The 22,380-nt window shown below is 37.6% G+C and overlaps 1 protein-coding gene across 5 annotated transcripts in view; it reads left to right on the top strand.

Moving 5' to 3' along the window:
* Positions 1-22,380, top strand: part of ESRP1 (epithelial splicing regulatory protein 1) — a 48,957-nt gene that overhangs the window by 21,468 nt on the left and 5,109 nt on the right. Inside the window, exons 11-15 of one of the 5 annotated variants that reach the window (XM_006191978.2) lie at positions 1,455-1,673; positions 3,895-4,081; positions 6,980-7,148; positions 17,252-17,402; positions 20,797-20,906. In XM_006191978.2, the coding sequence (XP_006192040.1) occupies positions 1,455-1,673; positions 3,895-4,081; positions 6,980-7,148; positions 17,252-17,402; positions 20,797-20,871 (801 nt within the window). In that variant the 3' untranslated portion in view covers positions 20,872-20,906. Of the gene's footprint in view, positions 1-1,454; positions 1,674-3,894; positions 4,094-6,979; positions 7,149-17,251; positions 17,403-20,796; positions 20,907-22,380 lie in introns of all 5 variants that reach the window. The other 4 variants (XM_006191977.3, XM_014565398.2, XM_014565397.2 and 1 more) reach the window with 4 other exon arrangements.

Raw genomic sequence — 22,380 nt, 5'->3', positions numbered from 1 at the left:
TTGCTAAGTGTTGAAGTAGCCGTAGACTCTGCACTGTCTTCTTTTCATTACTAATGATCATTTCAGTCAATAACTTTCTCACCTCCTGTTTGGCAGGCACTGTACATGCCAGACCACTTCTTGCCCTGAGTTTGTTTATAACCACATTTATTTTCTATTCTTGTTCTTCCCCAAATGTTTGTGCTGTGTCTGGATTGCTGGTATATATTTTTAAAAGTCTTGCTTTCCTTTTGTCATGAAATTTCTTTGGCTGTGTTGTGTTTATTCTTTGATTGTTGTCACTTCTTATTCAGATAGCAACTGGACAGGGTTTGAGTGAGGAAATTAGGGTAATTTGGGGGAAGTTCATTGATTGCTTTGTATTTTCAGGTTATGGAATGATAAAAGGCTGCAATTATAAAGAGTTCAGAAAACCTGGGGATGCCTCATGACACAGGGACCTCCTAGTGTTATCAGCTAGTAAACACATTCTAACGTAAGACAAAAATAGACAAGAACTTTGGAAGTTTTGCCTGAGAACAGTTCTTTCTCCAAAATATACCTGACCTCTCATCCATTCTCAAGATAGCTGAATTTCATGAATTTAAAAGATAGTCAGGACCCTCTGTCTTGTTACTGTCTCAAATTCACCTGGAAACTAGGTAATTATTTTCATTGTCACAAAATGATTTTTCAGGTTTATATTTTCCAACCATTCTGTCTTCTGCTTTATACATTATTATAAATGTGACATTATATTTTAATATAATCCAGAGTCACTGTTTGACCTGTGATTCCTTTACTGGGTGATTTTCTTTATCCTTCTTGGGTTTGGAGGTAGACTATGAAGACAGTATTAAGAAGAACACTGTACCTAGTGAAATGAAATCTAATAGGCTGCTGTATAAACCCACACTTAACAATATGTCCCGATTCTTATAAAAGCAACAGGCTTTTTTTTAATTTTAATATGTCATTTTATGCTATTTTTTGTTGAGGGGGTAGGTAATTAGGTTTATTTATTAATCCAGTTTTAGAGGAGGCACTGGGGATTGAACCCAGGGCCTCGGGCAGGCCAAGCATGCACTCTACCACTTGAGCATCCCCTCCCCAAAAGCAACAGACTTTAAGCGTAGTTGCCTCAAGGCAGATGGTGACACATCTGTCCAGGTGGATGCATCCTTAATCTAAGCGCGTTGTGTCATGTGTGGTGTACACCTCAGCATGCATTTGACAGAAGCATCGTGCTTTCCCAGCTATAAAGCATGAATGACTTCCTCCATGAGTGCTTCTCAAACTTCAGTAAGCTTGTGGATCACCCGGGGATCTTGTTAAAATGCAGACTCGTATTTACTAGGTTGGGGCAGAGCTGAGATTGTGCACTTCTAACAGTTCCCCAGGGAAGCCAGTGCTGGTCTGCAGTTAGCCTTGGAGTAGCAAGGCTCTGACTCCCCTCTGTTTTGCTTTGAGTACAGGTGCTGAACCGATTCTCCTCGGCCCCTCTCATTCCACTTCCAACCCCTCCCATTATTCCAGTACTACCTCAGCAATTTGTGCCCCCTACAAACATTAGAGACTGTGTACGCCTTCGAGGTCTTCCCTACGCGGCCACAATTGAGGACATCCTGGACTTTCTTGGGGAATTTTCCACAGATATTCGAACTCACGGAGTCCACATGGTACTGAATCACCAGGTAAGAAAGTCACTTACTGGAAAATTGGTTTATTCTTATTATCAAAGGCATTTTTCCAAGAAAAGAGTAACAGATCATCAGTAAGTCTTGAAGGAAAGATTTAACTATAAATGTGAAAGGTCTTTAAGGTGAACTTCAGAAAGAATGCTATCATTGTTGTGGTAATTCAAATTCAGCTCTGATTCCATCATCACAAGTGTCCATCAAATTATCAACAGCATCAGAGCATCAGGTAGGAGACATACATCAGTCTAATACAATGTTTTACTGTTGAAACTACTGAACTCTGCCACTCTGTTGTCGTAGTGTGAAAGCAGCCATAGATGATGCATAAACCAATGAGCATGTCTATCTTCCCGTATATTTTGTATCCAGATTTTTTGGAAATGGCTTGTTTCATTTCACACATATGTTAGACATCAAGTTGCGTTCAATACAGTGCAAATTCAAAAAGAAAGGACTTGTATCTCCACCACCTAGAACACTGTGATTATAATAGACACTCAAATGTATTAATGAATTAATTGTTGAGAATCCTTTATCAAAATCTAATCAGATTCTTACAGTATGCAGGTATATAGTCTAAGCATAATAAAAGTAGCTCCTGGCTTTTTGTCTCTTGATTTCTCGTTAAATAAAATTAACTATATTAGTTGCTGGGCAGTTCGTCAGGGCTTTGTGCTATCTAAGCAAGACGGAATTCTAAAAACCCATAAACCACATAATTCCAGTTAAAATAGGAATTCTTTATTAAAAGCAAAGTTATTAATTTTTAAAAGCAAGGTGTTTTCTGTGCATCATTGGTTGAACATAGGTTTGTATTGGAGATATTTTTTCTAAACTGCTAGTTTCCCACTTTCTCTTCTCATGTGAGGATTTAGTCACATTCATAACTGAAATCCTGTCTCACTGGAAAGTGTATGCCACTGGGTACAAGGAACTGGAGAAAGTCCTGAGCCCTTGCTTGGTTTTCTACACCAGCACATGCTCATTCTAACTCTTACATCAATATTAAGCTATACAACTTTTTATCTGACTAGGAATCCTCTTGGCATGCTTCACCAGTGGGAGTCCTTTTGAATAAAATTCCCCACAATTTAGCATCACCAGGGAATTGTTTGGTTTCTCTCTGAGTCACCATTTCTAATAACCCGGGGGCTACTATTACTCTTTGATTAACAGCAGTAGACAGATTTGCCTCTCATTGACCCTGGTGACCTCCTGTGATTGCACTTGGAAGAAATGCTTTGATGATGGACAAGCTTTTAGCTGCCTCGAAGATGTTAGTTTTCCATCTTGGAATGGGTTTCCCTGGTGTCCCTAATTTCCCTGGTATGGTAACTCTTATGGTAACTTGCATGGTAATAATTTGTACTAAATAGTCCCTTAGAGACTTTAAAGAAATGCATAAAATAAGAAAGGAGTCCTATAAGCTGGTTGTCTTTTCTCTCCCATGAAATGTCTCTGCTAAATAAAAACTAAGGCGTTCTGGTTCTGTGGAACAGAAATTTACCAGCTTCCTTTTAAATAGGATTTTTAGCAAGCTATTAGTAACAGAGGAAATCTCCTTAAACACCAAGGTTTAAACGGCGGAGATGCCAGGGAAGAGGCGCGGGAAGGGCTCCCAGTGCCCATGCTGCAGTCGTCACTGTTCTTTGCGACCCCCAATTCCCATTCTCCTTCCTCATCCCCAAGCCATGTCCCAAACGAGGCTTCAGGGAGATGGGAAAGAGAACTTGCAGGTCAGTGAGAGACAGAATTGAGAGCTGAAAGAGAACACTGGCTTGTTCAGTTTCACGTAGGAGCTCTACGTACATAAAGCTCTAATATGGCTTCTGTTACTAGCTTTTCTCAACTGAGTAGATTTAATTGGATTTTTTAGAAAGGAAAAACCCAGTATCCAGTCCTGTACTTTGAAACCACAGTCACAAGGAGACCCTTTCAAAAGCCCACAAATCTAGTATTAATTGATAGAAACCAAAAAAGGATCATTTTCAGCTATGAGCTCTCAAAACCACTTCTTCCAGGTTTTGTGGGCGATTTTGTTGATTAGGTGATGAAATGCAAGTTAGGTTTCAGTAGATCACACTCACCCAGATTTTGTGGCTAAACTGTCTTACTATGGGTGATTGTCACTCACTTTTGCATGTTTTGTAAGCAACCATTTCCTTGTTGAAGGAGACAGTCTCCTTTTGTTTTTATTCTTCCCCCACACGCTCAGGGCCGCCCATCAGGAGATGCCTTTATCCAGATGAAGTCTGCGGACAGAGCGTTTATGGCTGCACAGAAGTGTCATAAAAAAACCATGAAGGACAGATATGTTGAAGTCTTTCAGTGTTCAGCTGAGGAGATGAACTTTGTGTTAATGGGGGGCACTTTAAATCGAAATGGCTTATCCCCACCGCCATGTAAGTTACCATGTAAGTTTTTCTTGGGTCTTGGCGCTATTCTACGCTATATGCTGGTAGGTGCTTGAGCTGCTTTCATAACTTTCTGTGCCCCTGGTTCTTTCTGAGGCAGGTGAGGTGGTTATACAAGGCTTTCCCATCTGAAATCGGTAGTATCTGGTAATCATTTAAGACCTTGGTTGTGGACACCCATAATTAGAGATGCTACGAATACCGCCTTTCAAATTATATTCTTGCTTTTCCAGTGATAAGCACTTGATTTCTGAGGCTTAGTGTGCTCAAGATAAGCACTGACTCTGGGAGGCAACCTGGCTATGTAGCTATTTGAATACGCATTTAAAGAGAAAATAAGTATGGCCAGATGTTTTCTTCTTTTGTGTGTGTAACACATTAAGCTTTTTTTGTTTTTTTAAAGAAGGGTGATTTGATGCCCTTTTTACATTTTTAATTTTTTGAGCACTCGATATTTTTTGGAAAGGATAACCTGCAGAGCATCTCTCTTGCTCTCCAGGATATCTGGAATGAGCAAGTTAGTAAAGAAATATAAATGCGTAAATTAGCCAAAGTTTCCATTGGATCACAGGATCAGTGCTTAATATCAAGCCATGCTCTTGCTCATTGGCACCGGGGTGCAAGCCATCTGGAATCTTGTTTGAGAGGAACAAGACTTTAGTCTGGAGACCAAGTTCTGGTTCGTGACTAAGGAACTTCTGGGGATCTGATGTTAAAAGTTGAATTTTTGGACAAAGTTTTCAGTTTAAGTAAGACATACCTAATTCGGAAGCATGTTGGATATGTTTAAAGAATGTAGCATTTGGAATACAGTCTAAAGATAACTGAGAATGTACACTGGATTATGTGCTTGATTCCAATCAAATGGGGGAGTGTTAAGACATCACTTTCTAGTAAGAGGGATCTATACCAAAACCTTTTTGATAAAGTATTCTTTGTAGGACATTTACTGGGACTTAAATCTTTTTTTTTCCCCCTTTGGAATTTCTAAATGCTAATGTTTATCTGCTGCTTGCTGTTGCTGAATATCTAATAGTTGATCACTAATGAGTTTCAAGTTTTAAAAATGTATGATTGGGTTTAAGTGGATATCTTGAGGTAATCTTAGCCGTTTGTATGTTTCCTATCCATAAATTACTGATAATATCAGTAACTTTTACTATTCCCTTTCGTGATAATCTGTCAAGCATTGTGAGATAAGGGAATTTCTCCGTCATGTACAACCCAGATTCTTTTCCTGTGATGTACAACCCAAATTCTTTTTCTTTTCTCTTTTTGGTGGAAAAGTGGTCTTTAGACACTTTCTTTATAAGACTTTCATTTCTTCCCTTTTCCCCCTCATAAGCTGTAAAATAACTTAATTTTTAAATGCATTTTTTGGGCATACAAATGTATTTCCATGTCTTTTTTTTTTTTAAAGGAGGTACTGGGAATTGAACCCAGGACCTCGTGCATGCTAAGCAGGAGCTCTACCACTGAGCTATACACTCCCCCCCATTTCCATAGCTTTTAATACTTTCTAAAATTTTAAAAATTTGACCATTAGTCATTTTAGTGGAAGAGTTTATGCTTAAAAAAATCAGAATTCCAATTTATGCATGTTATTATGCTTGTTCTACTGGACTTTTTCTTTTTTCTTTTCTTTTTTTCTTTTTTTTTTGTCTGATAGCCTAATTATGACTTAGGTGTCTCAGTTTGTCCTGTTTGCCCTATTTGTGGACTCTTTAAGGCCAGGGATCACAATTTTAAAATTACTACATTAAGTATTTAGCATGCAGCACAGTTTATGGTGGGTATGAAGGAGGCACCCAGAAGTTGACCATGAGAGCAGTATGTTGGTCTCTGGCTTATGGGCCCATCTTCAGCTGAGTCTCTTACTCACCTCCATAGACATATGGAAACTCATAAGAAGAGCAAAAGACAATAGGGATTTTCATGTAAAAAGTTATCCCTTGGGCCTCAGCTGTTTGCAAAATATATTAGGTGGTTCTAGGTCTGAAAACTTAAGTCAGGGATCAGGGACCCCAGATTCAGGCGACCTTCCAGTTAACTCTTCTGGATGAAGCCGGCCTAGGGAGTCGTGTTCATCCCATAAGTTAAAGCTAGTGACCAAAAACTGGTCTGACTTAAGTAAGTTACTGGGCCTCGAAGATGCTGCATAACCAGAAGACAAAGGAATTTAATCCTTTCTGTTTTCCATTTAATCTGAGTCAGCTTTTCACCAGCTGACTCTCAGGAAGGCTTGCACAGATATTTCTTCAGGGTTATTTCCCAGGTTGTTTTTTGGGGTTTTTTTGTTTTAATACTGATCTAAAGATGTAGATTAGCTTCAAAGCTTATCTTCTGGGTTGCCTTTGGGTGTAAATAACACAGAGTTGATCTACTTAGTTTACTCCAGTACAGTCTATGCTTTGGTGTACGTTTGGTACTGGTGAACAGGGTTTTATCATAACTGTCTTCATGTTGTGTTGTACTATAGAATAGATAACAAGATGGAATAGCAGCATAGCTCTCGAGGCGGGGGGGAAAAACCCAGCCTTTAGTTTGAGGTTATACCAAATGTCAGCCCCAAGTTTCTTTCCTCAAAGGGTTAGTTTGTGGATACTCAGGAATGGGGGGAAAAAATTCGTATGTCATGAAATGGTTGAGAAGACTTGAAAGTCCACTTGATTCTGGTTTTTCCAAATTTCAGACTAAGAATGATAAGAGTGTGAGATCTAAGATTGCTTCTAGTGCGTTATCTTTATAATCAAAAGGAAGCTGCTTTTTTGGGTCGGTATAAAAACCTGGTGTTTATGGAACAGTGACCTCACTTATGGCTTTAGTGCTAGAGCATGTGTTAACTATTAACAGTATATCTCAAAGTCTCTCTCTTTGCTTATTTAGGCCTGTCTCCTCCCTCCTACACATTTCCAGCCCCTGCAGCAGTCATTCCTACTGAAGCTGCCATCTACCAGCCCTCCGTGCTCTTGAACCCACGAGCGCTGCAGCCCTCCACGGCATACTACCCAGCGGGCACTCAGCTCTTCATGAACTACACAGCCTATTATCCCAGGTAAAGCTCTGATGGAAGTGGACAGGAAGGGCAGAAACAAAGCACTCCTTTGATAGCCAGTGCCCGAGTTCACAAAAGAATATTGTCTGCCCCACTGAAGGTTAGCATGGCAGGCAACAGCTTCTGGTCATATCTCTGACCAAGAAGGTTGTTTCAAAACAAACCAAAATGTGTGGTTTTTTTTAACTGTATATTGACAGCATAATCTTTTAGGTTACCTATGTATACAACTTTCCTTTTTCCTTTCTCCTATTTTAGGGCCATTAGTGTGGAGTCATTGTAATAGGGTGGTAAAGTCATGTGAATGAATTACAGAATAGGAAAATTCATAATGAGAACAATTATGTTTCTAAGTAGCATGAATTCATGTCGACCTCCAGTAAGTTAAAATTGTTTTAAGTTTTATAGGACTTGTAGTTTGTCCCCGCTAAATCTTTACTAACAAGTCTAGAGTGAGATTATTCAGTACTTTCTTAGAATCAATATATTTTAAATCTGATTCTTTTTAGTTGTGCTCAATTTCTTGGAGACAGCAGGGTATAATGGAAAGAGATTTGTCCGTCTGGAAGTGGGGAGAGCTGAGCTTTAGTCTCATCTCTTCTACGTGGGGCAATTTACTTAACGTTTCTGGCTCTTATAGAATGATGGGATTGGCCCAGTTTTTGGCATTCCTCCGAAGTCTGATTGCTTGTGACTCCAACTTGGGTATATAATGACCTCTCATTCTCAATATTCTTTTCAAAAAATTGTTTTAAAAAGATCTTTGTTTAGCCAGTAACAACTTCGTTTTATTAAAAATAAAATTTAACTTTGGCACAAGCAATATTGCTAAAAAAAATTTCAAAATTATACCAAGCCTTGTTTGTTTCTTCTCAAGCTATTTAAATGTTTTGAGTACACCCACCAATATGCAAGTGAGGAAGTGAGGTTTTTGATAAGTGAACTGGAAGTGGCCTGGAACTAACCTATCTGACCCCTACAGTTGCTATTGTGTTTTTATTCCCTCTCCCTCTATAGTTTTCCAACAGGGAGCAAGAACTTTGGAATCTTGGTAGCAGCAAAGCTTGTAGCCATTATTAATTATATTTGATCATTCTTTTAGGAGTTTTAAAAACATTCATTAATGCTATTAAAAATAATCTTTATTCTATTGGGGAAGACGAATAGGGAGGAAGCCATGATAATCATCAGCTGGCCAGCTTTTGAAGGTTTGAAAAGGCTCAAAAGCATAAGTAATTATTCACAGTTGAGTACTGTGTCAGGCACCCAGCCCAATCCCAGTCTGTCATCTTCTCTGGACCTTGTGACAATCACTTGCTGGTAGTGAGCACTGGTTATAAGAAAGATCTTTGTCCTCCTTTCTTACGCACCAGAATGTCAGGAGTGGAATGCATTGTGCCACAGATGCCTGGTGCGGTTTCTTGTGCCTATAAGACATTTGCAGAGTATCCAGGTCCACCACTGACTTGCTATCCGGACCCTGTTAAAAGAAGGAATCTCTTAAAGACAGTTTCCCATCATGGTGAGATATGAAATTGAGTCTTGAATTGAAGCCCCAAAGGCAGAAGGAACTGACATTTATGGCTTAATATTTCCTGTAATTTGGGGCTTGGGTTATATGTTAATTTTTTTCTACTATTAGTTTTAAAGTTTGTGATGTCCTCAATGTCCTCGTTATTAAGTCTAAGAGTATAGAAGTATGAGTAAAAGTAGACTGCCATTTTTATATAGCTCCAAGTCTACAGCTATTTGGTAACATAGACATGTGTATGTTTATAAATGTGGCAAACTACTGTACTGCCCACTTGCTCTTTTTTTTTTTTTAAACTTACCAGTATGTCACTGACTTCTTCTCTAAGGAATATTTGTATACTTACCTCACTGTTGAAACTTCCACATGATACCCCAAGAGTGAAAATATATCACAATGTAACAGTCCTTTATTTTTTTGACTTCTAATGTTTTCTCTGTCAAAGTTCATATTGATCTTTAAATACTTCTATTTCTGTTTCACAGAAGTGAAATTTTTAAATCAAAGGTCATGTGTGTTCTATTTAAATTAACATTCCCAAGTAACTCCTAGTACATTTCGTTATTTTGCGTTTTTCCTGACTGAAATTACTTACCCAAACACGGTGCTCAAACATGGCGATGTGTTGTTAGTTGTACTTAAAATCTGGAATCGTTTCAAAAGCAAATTCCAAAAACCATAAAATATTTTGCAGTTTTGGCATAACACAAACACTCACATGACTGTAAGGCATTTGAAGAACTGTTATGTAAATGTTCAACTGTATTTTGGCCTATTCTCTGACACAGAGGAAACTGTGAAATAGCATACTTTAGGCTAAAACAAGATATTAAATCTATTTTCTGCTTATGAACTTTTTTCCCCCTTTCTTTCCTTCCTGGGAAGAAAGTTTCAGTTACCCAGTATCCCAGAGCTTAGCCTAGGTTACCAAAGAATTAGAAGGGGCTGTCTGTTCACGCCCACTCTGCTTATCACTCAGAACTCTGTTCTGTCACTTTTTCTCTCCCGTTACATAAAGTCCTACCTTTTGTTCTGACCTCTCATTTTTCATAGAAAAGAATATTCTCTTTTTCATCAAAGCTGTAGCACAAGTGAGAAACATGCTGTGTCTTCAACTAAATGTCATGTAATTTAAGGAAAGGTGGATTAACATAAATGTCTCGTATATATCCACCACCTCACCTTTTGTCGGACATTATAAATGATAACTTATCACCTTGAACCAAAAGAGAGAGCAAGGGATGTCTGACTATTTTTAACAAGTGAGGCTTTATTTGCATGCCCATGAGAAAAGTTTATGGGTGTGGGGAAAGCCTTTTCTTTCTTGGGATAACCATATCTTGTAAAATCAGCCTCTTTCTATCCAAGCATTGAACAGGTCTGTTTAGTAATGTTGAGGCATTTTGCAGTGCTTGGTTTGTTGTGTAATGTAATGTTTTTGTATTCTTTTGTGAAATTCTCTGCACTTTAACCAAAACAATACCAAGCCTGCATTTCCTATTTTGAACTTGACTTTCTTGTTCCAGTTTCTTTCTTTCTATTTTTTTTTAATTTAGAAAAGTTTAGGGTCACAGGCAGTTATAACAAACAGTACAGAGTTCCCATATACGCTTCACCTAGTTTCTTCCAATAGTAACATTTGGCAACCAGTTTACTTTCTAATTTACTTGTTGAAAGCTTTCTGATAGGCCCAAGAAAAAATAAGGACTCTAGGTTAAAAAAAAAATGTTTTTTTACTACTGAAATATTTAGTGCCAAAATTGCAAACTGGAATTCAGCATGCAATGAAATGATACTACAATATTGTAGCAATGCGATAGTAATGCAGTCAGGCGATGTTGTGATAACAGGGGAGCACCAGATAATTTTTGTTGTAGGAACAACTCTCTTCAGTTTGAATGACATTGCTAAATGATGTGAGCAAAAACTGTGAGAGGGAATTCACTCTCTACTGTCAGTCGCTGAGAATTCAGCGTAGTTTCATGGAAGAAATAGTCATTTGCTAAAGACCTTGTTCATATAATGAGTAGTTCAGGAAATTAAAATAAAAGTATGCTTTAAGTTCTTTTAACATTGTAGAAAATTATCAGTGCAGTGAACCTCAAGTAAAAATATTTTAATTACTCAAAACACTTGATTGATTTCAATGTATAAGTTTTTTCCCCTAGGGATTTTCTTATAGAGTGGGGATGGTACTGTATATGCTATTTTCAAACATAACTTTAAAGAAATTGATATTACAGAAATTCTCAAATAAGCATAATTTAAGAGAATGTCTGCGACCCAATTTCAACAATATCAACATTTTGCCAGTCTTGTTTGATCCATCTCCACCGTTTCCCCTGCTACACCCCTACCTCCAGGACATTTTAAAGCACAAAAACCTAGAGATCATTTCTTTCACCTGTTGCTATTCATGTGCCCACTGTAACTTTTGCTTAAGCACCTTATTCTTAAGCATTAATGACGTCAGTTGAAGCAAAGAATTAAAAACCCATGTGCCAATCGCCATATGTTATGTGGTCTTTTAGGCTGCCTTTTGTTTTTTTAACTAAAGACAAAATGGCTTTATTAGCAAACATTTTCCATTTAAGTGTGGAATAAAACTATAGTAACCACAAAGACAGAATGGTGTTATTTCCCTAGAAGGAGGTTCTGGTTTGTGGGCAAAAGGGTGTGATGGAGTCCTACTGCCTGCTCTACTTGTACCTCCCGCTGCTGTGCTCTGTTCCTGTTCAAAAATAAGACAAAAGTGCATTTAAATAACAGAAACCTCAAAATAGCTTCCAAAATAATAACTTCTGTGAATGTGCTCTCTCATAATTTTCTTCTATTGCTTTGCCAGGGAGCAGGAATGTCTATGGATCAGTGTGTTTTGCTACTTTTAGATTTTTCATCAAAACATTACTATTTATTTATTTATAATAGACTTTATTCTTTTAGAGCAATTTCAGGTTCACAGCAGAATTGAGCAGAAAATACAGAGTTTGCACACAGCCCTCCCCACCCACACATATATACTGCCCTACCCTCAACATCCCTCATCAGTGTGGCACATTTGGTACAATCGATGAACCAACATGGGCACGTTTTATCAACCAAAGTCCATAGTTCACATTAGGGTTTACTTTTGATGTTGTACATTCTATGGGTTTTGACAAATGCATAATGACATTTAGCCACTATAGTATCACACAGAATAATTTCACTGCCCTAAAAATCCCTTGTGCTCCATCTGTTCATTCCTCCCTCCCTCCCTCTCCCCAAACCCCTGGAAACCACGATCTTTTTATTGTTTCTGTAGCTGTGCCTTTTCCAGAATGTCATTTGGTTGGAATCATACAGTTTGTAACCTTTTCAGACTGGCTTCTTTCATTTAATAATATGTCTTTTAAGTTTCTTCCATGCCTTTTGTGGCTTGATAGCTCATTTTAAAGTGTTACTTTTTAAAGTGTCATTTTTTTCTAAGTATGTAAGAGGATCAATTTTTAACCTTTTGTACTTTAAACCAAGCAAAACGTTGCCTTTAAAATAACTTCTGGTTTAGGATTCAGTTTTCAAATTTAAAATGAAGCTTGGTGGAGCAATTCTTGTTTTGAATAAGTAGTCTGTAACTGCTATGTATTTGGAACATATTATGATAACTAGTAGGGGAATATATATTTTTTTGCAATCTTTGACATAATTGGAGTAAATTTAATTTAGTAAGTATTTTGGCAGTACATATATTTGCTATTTTGACGAAACAGATTCTTAGAAGATTTTTACATTTGTTTGTTACTTAAAACTTCTCCAAGAGGTAGATGCCCATGCTTGGAGAGGCTTGTGCAGCCTTTAAGAAGAGCTAGCAGAAACTGAGGACCCAGGTGTAGTGATCAGTCCATCTGCTGCAACAGTTAACTCAAAAAGAATGCTGAAAAGTTAACCTTGTGATTGTTCATTTCAGATGAAAATGAAAGTTGAAAAATTTCATACATGCAAACTGACTCCACCCATTTCACTTGCTAGGATTAAAAAAGTGTTTCTCCAGTCACTTTCCAAATATGGAGCTATTCTTACAATTAAAATTGTTTCCTTTATCCTATGACTAAAATTGTTTCCTTTGTCCTGTGACACATAGCGCTCCCTACCATTCCTTAAACTACTTGGGATTTGAAAACAGCTAAGATTTTCTGGTAACTGAGTAATTTATTTTCCATGAAAAGCATTAAATATCTCAAACATTGTAAATTGTATGTAACTGAATTGAATTAGTTAATAAAAAGTTAATAGTGTGATTTTTTTCAGTTTTTTAAAACAGCTTTCTTAAGATAATTTACATACCATAAAATTAACTCATTTTTAAGTATACTATTCAGTGACTTGAGTGTATTTACAGAGTTGTGCTGCTCATTTTGAACACTTTTGTAAGCTAATTTTTAGATAATAATCTAATTTTAAAATAACCCATTGCCCCCCAAAAAAACATGGTGCCCATTAGTCAAAACTCCACCGACTTCCTTTCTGTCCCCTTCACTGTCTCCTCCCCCACCCGTAAACAACTACCAGTCTATTTTGTTGCCATGGATTTGCTTGTTCGGATATTTCATATAAATGTAATCATACTATACATGGTCTCTGTCACTGGCTTCTGTTTGGCAGGTTCATAAGTTTCATTCATGTTGTAGTACAGATCACTACTACATTCTTTTTATGGCTAAACAATATTTCATGGAAGGAATGTACCACATTTAGTTTATCATCAGTTTATACTTTTTGACTATTGATAATGCTACTGGTGCACATCTCCATTCAAGCTTTTGTGTGGACCTAGATTTTCAAGTTTCTTTGGTTAGGTATGTACCTAGGAGCGGAACTGTTGGGTCATATGGTAACTTTGTGTTCAGCTTTTCAGAAACAGCCGAACAGTATTCCCAAGGGGCTTTACCGCTTCACATTCCCGCAGGCAATGTTTTAGTGTTCCAATTTCTTTACACCCTATTCAGCTCTTTTAAACTATTTTCATAGGTGTGGATTTGCTCTCTCATTATAGTTTTGGTTTGCATTTCCTTAATGGCTATTGATTTTGAGCAACTTTATATGTGCTTATTAGCCATTCGTATATTTGCTTTGGAGAAGTGTTTATTCAAATCCTTTGCACATTTTTTTCATTGGGTTATTTTTCTTACTGTTTTTTTAGTTGTAAAATTTCTTTATACATTCTAGGTAGGAGATCTTGTATGATTTATAAATGTATTCTCCCAGCCTGTGGGTTGTCTTTTCACTTTCTTGATGGCTTCTTTCAGAGCACAAAAAAGGTTTTACTTTCTGATGTAGCCCACCTCATCTTTTCTTTTCTCACTTAGACTTGTTGTCATGTATAATCCAAGGTCATGAAAGTGTATTACTACACATTTCTTGTAAGAGTTTTGCGGTGTTACCTCTTGGATTTAGGTATGTTATCCAATTTGAGCTAGTTTTTTATTTAGGGTTAGACAGAAGTCTAAATTCATCCTTTTGCACAGGGATATTCCATTGTTTTAGTGCTGTTTATTGAAAAGACTGTTCTTTCTTCATCAAATGGCCTTGGAACCCTTGTCAAAAATTAGTTGATGATAAATGTTTATTTCTGGCCTCTCAATTCCATTCCGTTGATCAGTGCCCACCCTTCTGGAACACCACAGCATCTTGATTACTGCAGTTTTGTAGTCAGTTTTGAACTTATGCAATTTTAAGGTCTCCTACTTTGTTCTTTCTTTTTCAAGAAAGTTTGGCTGTTTTGGGTCCTTTTGCATATATGTTTTAGGTTCAGTGTTGTTGATTTCTGCAAAAAAATGCTGGTTGGAATTTGATAGCTGTGGATCGAATCTACAACTTAGAGTGTTGCCATTTTAACAGTATTAAGTCTTCTGTTTGTGAACATGGGCTGTCTTTCCACTTACTTAGATAATCTTTTATTTTTCAACAATGTTTTGTAGTTTTCAGTGTACAAGACTTGTTCTTCCTTTGGCAAAATTTTTTCCCCAACATTTTACTCTTACTGTTGCTATTGTGGTTGGAATTGCTTTCCTAATTTCATTTTTGGATTATTTATTGTAGAGTATAGAAGTGCATTTGATTTATTTTGTACATTGATCCTGTATCTTGTCATCTAACTGAACTGGTTTATTAATTCTAGTATTTCAGTAAACTCTATTTGATTTTCTACATATAAGTTCATCTTACCTGTATACTGTCATTTTTATTCCATAAATTGCTTATTTTTGCTGATTCTTATTTCAGTAATCTGAAAGACCTTGGAATTTAGATTGAGAGAAAATTCTTATTCTCATGCCCTGTCAGATAGATGCACAGATGATTTACTTTTCCTTAATATGTCGTGTGTACCTCGGGTCATGCGAAAAATAGGGATGTGGCTCCAGGTTGTGTTTAGGCTTCACTGGATTAGGTGCTACTTTACAGACGTTGAACATGATTGTCATTTACAACCTTAAATTTCTAGTTGGATAACTTTTATCTTGGTTGTGTTTTGAAGGTACTACACACCTGATTTAATTTATAAGCAATCTTTAGCCAAAGGATTAGAATATGCCAGGTCAGAGTCATGGAAGTGAGCTGTATATTGTGGAAGTGATCTGACTTTTATACCCAGTATGGAAAGTCTGAGCAACCCAGCAAAAGGCACGGAGGTCTCGATGGTCTTTGAGTATTAGGGTTCGCACCTGTCAGGCATTTGACGTGAGCACATACAGTCTTTGAGTGAATGGAACGGTGCTTGCATAGGGGAGGAAGCACTGAACTAGAAGTTGAGGAATCTGGGTGGTAGTTCTTCTGGTTTTGTGAAGAGCGAACGGATTGTGTGACCTTTGGGAAAGTTATTTAACTCTTTGTTTCCTTTTCCACCTCTGTAAAAATGAGGGTGTGTGGCTGAATGATGACTCAAGTCCTGCCCAGGTCTGAAGTTCAGCATCCCCACTGTCTTTGCTCTCACAGCTGCACATCTATTGACTGTAAGTCTCTAAACAGACTCCCCTTGGAGAGGGTTGTGAAAATCTCTCCAAGTGACTCTTACATGCAGACAAGCTGAGAATCACTGTTTTAGAGACTTAACAAGTTATGGGCAGCTTGAGATCAAGTAATATTTTCAGGCGCCAACATTTTAAAAATGGTGAACAAAGGGATGGTTATGGAAACAGCAAGAGTGAGAACAATAATAGGACAACAAATCACTCATTTGACGGTTTATGGAGTAATTTGATCTGTTAAATATTGAAGCTGAAGAACAATTCTGTGAAACTCGGAAGCGTTAACATCCCCATTTAGCAAATGATGAAATTGGAGATCAGAGAAATTAAGTGACTTTCTCCAGGTTACCGTGCTAATAATAAAAGGAGGCTGGGGAGGGGAGGGTATAGCTCAAGGGGTACAGCGCATGCTTAGCATGCATGAGGTCCTGGGTTCAATCCCCAGTCCCTCCTCTAAAAATCAAAAAAACCTAATTACCTGCCTCCCACCAAAAAAAAGAAAAGAAAAAAAGAGGCTGGAACTGGCTGTATCACGTGGTATCGTTTCTGCTAAGCCATCAGTTAGGATTATGTATGGTAGATAATCAGAGGTTTTTAGTTCCTTCCATTATGTGCATTTGTCTTTGAAATGGGATAATTACCTACTTAGAATGATTTATAAGGGTTAAGAATCTAAAGCTATGGTTTTTTTTATTACTCTTTAAGCTAAGGACTTCTTAAAAAATCTCTCTATACGTATATATTTTTAATTATGGTGTCTAGCAACTAATGGTGGTGGGGAACAGACTAGGAAAGGGGCACAGTGAAACTGATGTCATAATACAGTTATCATGTGAGTTACCACCTAAAGAATTACTAGATATTCATGTGACTTGTGTTCCTTGGAGGTAATTGCTGCAGGTACACCACAAGGACCCATGCATCAATTACCCCTCACGTTAATGGTGATTGGTTTAATTTGTCATGCATCCTTTCCAGTTTACCAACCCCCTATCAACACACACTTTTTTCCAGTCTGGTTGGAAGAAATACCTCATGGGTGCTATAATACTTTGCTGTCTCATTGTGCTGTATTTACTTATTTTGTTGTACATTTGCTTGTATATAGGGGCGGAACAGCCTATTCTTTGGAGCAATCATTTTGTGTGCTGTTTGGTCTCTGTGGCTATGGTTTCTATTCTTCCTTTGTGTTCATGCCTCTTCATGCCTTAGCATTCCCAATAACTAGCCAGTTAATCATCAATGAGCTGGGCTTTGGCAGTGGTGCTTTGCGGTTGAGCAACTGGAACGGCTTCCCTCTCTCCTTCCTCTCCCTCTAAGAACCTCAGACAGAACTGGACCTTTGGGGGAGCCCTGCACTCTCTCTGCATTAACCCTTCAACTTGTGGCTTTTGTGGAAATGTGGGTCAGAATAGCTATGGTGTGCTTACCTGTCTTGGGAGAGAGAACTCTAAGAATTCTAAGGAAGGTCACCTTGAGAAAGTGTTTCCTTAAGTAGCTAATGTTTTTAGAGTAAATTTTAGACAATGTCTGTTTCTCTTGGTTCACTGTGCTTTCTCTCCCTTTAGCCCCCCAGGTTCGCCCAATAGTCTTGGCTACTTCCCTACAGCTGCTAATCTTAGCGGTGTCCCTCCACAGCCTGGCACGGTGGTCAGAATGCAGGGCCTGGCCTACAATACTGGAGTTAAGGAAATTCTTAACTTCTTCCAAGGTTACCAGGTCAGTACCTTGAAGAAGAAAAGTACTCAGTGCCCTTATCACTCAAGTTGACTTGCCAAAGATTGCAGCCAGGAAAGAAGCAAATTCTCTGAGGCTCGTGTATGTACAAGTGCTAACAGATTTGCTTATGGGGAACCAGAGTCAAAGTCAGAATGACTAGTCATGTGAGTGCTGACTTCAAACTCAACCCTGCAGCAGGATTAGGGCTTTTCTATACCATTATAATTACTTCAACATAATCTGTTGGGGTTTTTTTGTTTGTTTTTTGTTTTTTCCCTTTTTTAATTAGGCTGCTTTGGGAAAGATCTCTGAGCACACAGTATCTGGGTCTTTCCTTCTAGAATAGGATTGGCTAAGAAGGAATTCTCCTCAAGTTCTTGACTAACAGAAAAAGTACTTAAACATGGAGTTTGGGTATTTAAAAAGTAATCAAAGGTGCCTCTGCCAAATCTGGAGAAAACAAGGGAGACTCAGTGAATCTTTAGACGGTTAATTCATTAAAATGAGCTGTAGGATATTGAATGAGTCTTTTATGATCTGCTGTCAGTCAGTTCTCATGAAACTGATATTTACCCTTGTCAGTTTCTCTGTCACTGCCTGTGTCCCTCAGTTGCTTTTTGACTCAGCTAAAGAATGAGCTGTTTCTTGGCGAAAGCCCTTCAACAGCGAGCAAAATCTGATTGACAACTCACCTGAGCAGATACCTTTCCTTCCTCAAATCGCGTAATTGCCTAGAACCCAAACTCCTTTCCTAACAACATCTAAAAATCAGTACCTTGCAGCCTTTTTATTGCACTAGTAACAAAAAAAAGTCCTTCCTCTTGGAGCTGAGCTTTGCTTGAGTCATTAGAGTTGAGAAGCACTGAGGGGGAAGGGGGATAATCATCAAATCCTAAAAGAGCCCTTGAGCATTTACAGCACAGCACTCTAAGGGCTGTGCCTGCAGGTGCTGTTTCACTATTAGAACAGGTTTACAAGCTTCTTAGCCATGAGTCATGAAGGATTGTGGAGCTCAGCTAAAATGATGTCAGTGGAGATGCCCCAAATCCTACCAAGTTACCACAATGGGCTTTTAACATACAAAGGATATTTTTGACAAAAATGTCAAAAAAAAGGTCTCATAGTGAAAAACTGAATGACAGTGGACAAAAGTTATCTTTTGTTACTCCCTAGCTTAGCACATTCGTTCCAGAAGATATTTCTCAGAGATCAGTAGATACTTTGCTTCTTCCCTAAACAATTATGCTGTCTGTTGGAAACCCTTGCAGGGGTAAAAAAGTTACTTTCCAGACTTCACATCTGATTCACTAGATTATAAAAAGAGTAGAGACTTTTTTTACTGAAGACTATTGAGAAATTTGCTGAATCTCATGGAGAATGCATTTGAGTTTTGTATTTCCCCCATGGTTTTCCAGTTTTAGAAAGTACAAGCAAAGTTTCAGGTTTTAGTGTCGTTTGAATTAATTGCTTTTTTGTCTTGATTAATTCACTTTTATTCCATTCACACTGAGTAGAATTAAGTGGTCGTACACAAAATTGGTTATGAGAGTAAACACAGGTGCTCTTATTTTGAAGAGTACCACGGCTGGCATTTGGGGGTATTTCTAGTTTTATGGCTAAAAGATTGACATGCTTCAAAATTGAGATAAACAGATTCAAGTTGTTTTATCTTCTAGTCACCTCTAGGGAATCTTTTAAGGTTGGAGCAGATCTGGTATAATCTTCTAATTGTGTGAAGATTATACCAGACTGTGCGATGATTGTGCAAAATTATTTCATCTCAAGGCATTGGCCTTCATTTCTCAAGTGCTTGAAATTTATGAGTTGGATCAATGAGTTCGGGTTACATAGGAACTGCAGTTACCTAATTCAGTATATCAGATTATTCTTCCTTCAGCTTTGAAGTAATTACAGTGCATGCATTCAAAATCTTTTGTATCTAACCTAATTTCATATCACTTTTGCCTAAAAGCTATTATTTTCTGCCATCTTTAAGATTCCTTGCCTTCTTATTTATTTTGCCTGTTCTCAGTTATTTTCATAATAGCCACTAGCTATGAGATTCTGGATTCTTTTTAGATATGGCTTTGTCACAAGACAAAAATCAGTGGACGACTTTAAAAAAAACTGTTCTCTTAAGCATAATCTGTGTCTGTCTTTACCTGTGGTGTATTTATTGCTGTTGCTGATTTAACGGGAGGCTCTTATTTGATTTCTGGTTATTTATGATTCGTTTTACATAATTGTATAATTTGCTTGTGTAATAAGCAAATCCTTGGTAATAACTGGCTGAGGGAATGAAATCTCTTAATGGTTTCTGATTCTGTCTTTTAACATATACACGCGCACACACACATATATATAAGTGTAACAGTGGCCTATGTCGTTCTTTATAAATATATTATTTTTAAATACAATTTTTGAATGTATGTTTCCCTTATCCTCAGCAAAATTCCTTCCATAAAACTACTCCAACTTAATTTTTCCGTACTTCATTTGGAGTTGTGGAGGCTCTAAAGCTGGAAAAGGCATGGATTTACAAAAAGGGAAGAATTCTGATGCTAAAGAAAAAGGCAGGACACAGGTTCTGCTCTCAAATCCACATTCTTATAAAGTAAAAGCCCCTAAGTTAGGCCCATTTTGATAAATGAGATTAATAGAATGAGGATTGAGTTTATGAAGGAAAACTACTATTAAAAAACTTTAGTGATGAGGCTGTCATTCTGGTCATGAAAATAAATCTGTGTATTTTAGTTGACAGGCCTGTTACTCTGCAATGGACTCTCAGGTATCCTTATACAATTCCTTTTTCGTTTTCATTTGCTCTTTGCATTAACCTTTACTGTCAAAGGCTTTGCATTCTCAGCAGTGCTAGTTTTTGTTTTTTCTCAAAGGACTGACTTTAATCATTATCTCTTTGAGCCTCTCGCTGCTTTGCACTTGCTGCGCTACTGAGAGAATTCAGTTGATAATACAAATACATCTAACACTATTTAAAGCTCACAGTTGTTTGGAGATACTGGGTTTACTGCACAGTACCTTGAAAATAGTTGGTGCTCAAATATTTGATACCCAGTCACCCCTGTGATGTCCTGGAAACAGCAGTTAGCAAGATCTGAAGCGTTTGATGGAGTTGTGGTACGATGTTCTTCTACCCACGTGTATAATCTAACTTCCCTCCTAGAAGGGGTTTTTATGATATACAGACAGGTTAACTAAGAACTGGTGACTTGGGATTAGCAGTTACATATATGGCTTGTATCAGTGCTAATTTGTTTCCTCCAGTCTAAATGCTCTATAATTCCATTGGTAGATGTATTCAGTTGAAATACTAACCATCTGTAGTGACAGTTTGTCCATCTTTTGATCCTGTTTGTTTTAACTTGCATTTTAGTATGCAACCGAGGATGGACTTGTTCACACAAATGACCAGGCCAGGACTCTATCCAAAGAATGGGTTTGTATTTAAGGGCCCCAGCAGTTAGACCATCCTCAGAAAAGAAGGTAAGGCTCTGTGGTGTGAAAGTTAAATTACAAAGGGCCAAACAAATAGAGGTCAAGAATCTCACCGTGTTTTTTAGAAGTCAGGAGAGAGCTGCCCTCATCCCTTTATGTGAAGGAATGGAGACTGGAATTAGGCTGTCATCTAAGTAGACAGTATCTGAGCAGCATTTATGGATAACAGTGGCATGCTATTTGGGGATAAGGGAAAACTCTTCCATTTGGAAATTTAGTTACAATATCACGTGGAATACAGGTTGGGTATGCCTTTCTTTTTTTCTTCTTTCTTTTTAATTGAGATTTTAAAAATCGCACAACATAAAATTAATCATTTTAAAGCATTAAACAATTAAATGATATTTAGTGTATTCGCAGTATTGTGCAGTCACCATCTCCATCTAGTTCCAAAACATCTTTATCACTCCAAAGGAAAACCCATACCTGTTAGGCAGTCGCTCCCGATTTCCCTGCCCGTAGAACCAGCCACCAAATCTGCTTCATTTCACACATTTTTGAGGCTCATCCATGTTGTAGCTTGTATCAGAAGGTCATTCCTCTTTCTGACTGAATAATACTTCATTGTACAGCTATTCCACACTTTGGTTTTTTTAATTTATCTGTTGATGGGCGTGTGGGCTATTTCCACCTTCTAGGTATTGTAAATGTGCTGATATGAACAATGATGTGCAAATATTTGAGTATTTTTTATTCTTTTGGGTATATATTTAGGAGGAGAATCACTGAGTCATATGATAATTCTATTGAGTGGGTTACACTTTTTTTCCCTAGTTTCTTTTTTTTTAAAAAATTGTGATTAAAAATATACATAATACCATTTGAATCACTTTTAAATGTACAGTTCGGTAGCATTAAGTACATCCACAGTGTTATGCGACCTCCACTGCCATTTAACTCCAGAGTTTTCTCATGTTCTCAAACTGAAACTCTGTACACATCACACAGTCCCCATTTCCCTCTTCCCCCGGCCTCCTGCAACCATTATTCTCTTCTCTGTTTCTATGCATTTGACTCTTCTGGGTGCCTCATAAATGGAATAACACAATATTTGTCCTTTCATGACTGGCTTATTTCACTTAGCATAATGTTTTTAAGGTTTATCTGGGTATACTTTTAAAAATATGCTTCTTTCCAAAATGACTATGAGGTTTTGTTGCCTGTCTTTCTCCTCTTCTTTTTGTTTGATTGGTTGGTTGTTTTTTGTTTTGTGTTTTCTGCTTTTTAAAAATTTTTTATTTTGTCTTTCTCCTCTTCTAAAACTAAATCTAGAGGAACAGGATCCTAATGGTTTTTGAAAATTGCCAACTCCCCCCGCCCCCACCATTAATCGAGAACCTTTCCTTAAAGGACACTGGCGTTCTGTGTGAGTCACTCAAGAGAAGGAGTTAGAAAGTCACTCAAGAGAAGGAGTTAGAAAGTTAGAAAGGTCAGGAATTGGTGTGGCTTACTTCTTCATTGT

The sequence above is a fragment of the Camelus ferus genome, chromosome 25 (assembly GCF_009834535.1).
Source record: "Camelus ferus isolate YT-003-E chromosome 25, BCGSAC_Cfer_1.0, whole genome shotgun sequence".
Taxonomy (NCBI): Eukaryota; Metazoa; Chordata; class Mammalia; order Artiodactyla; family Camelidae; genus Camelus; species Camelus ferus.
The sequence above is the reverse complement of the archived record's forward strand: the minus strand, read 5'-3'. Positions and strand labels throughout refer to the sequence as shown.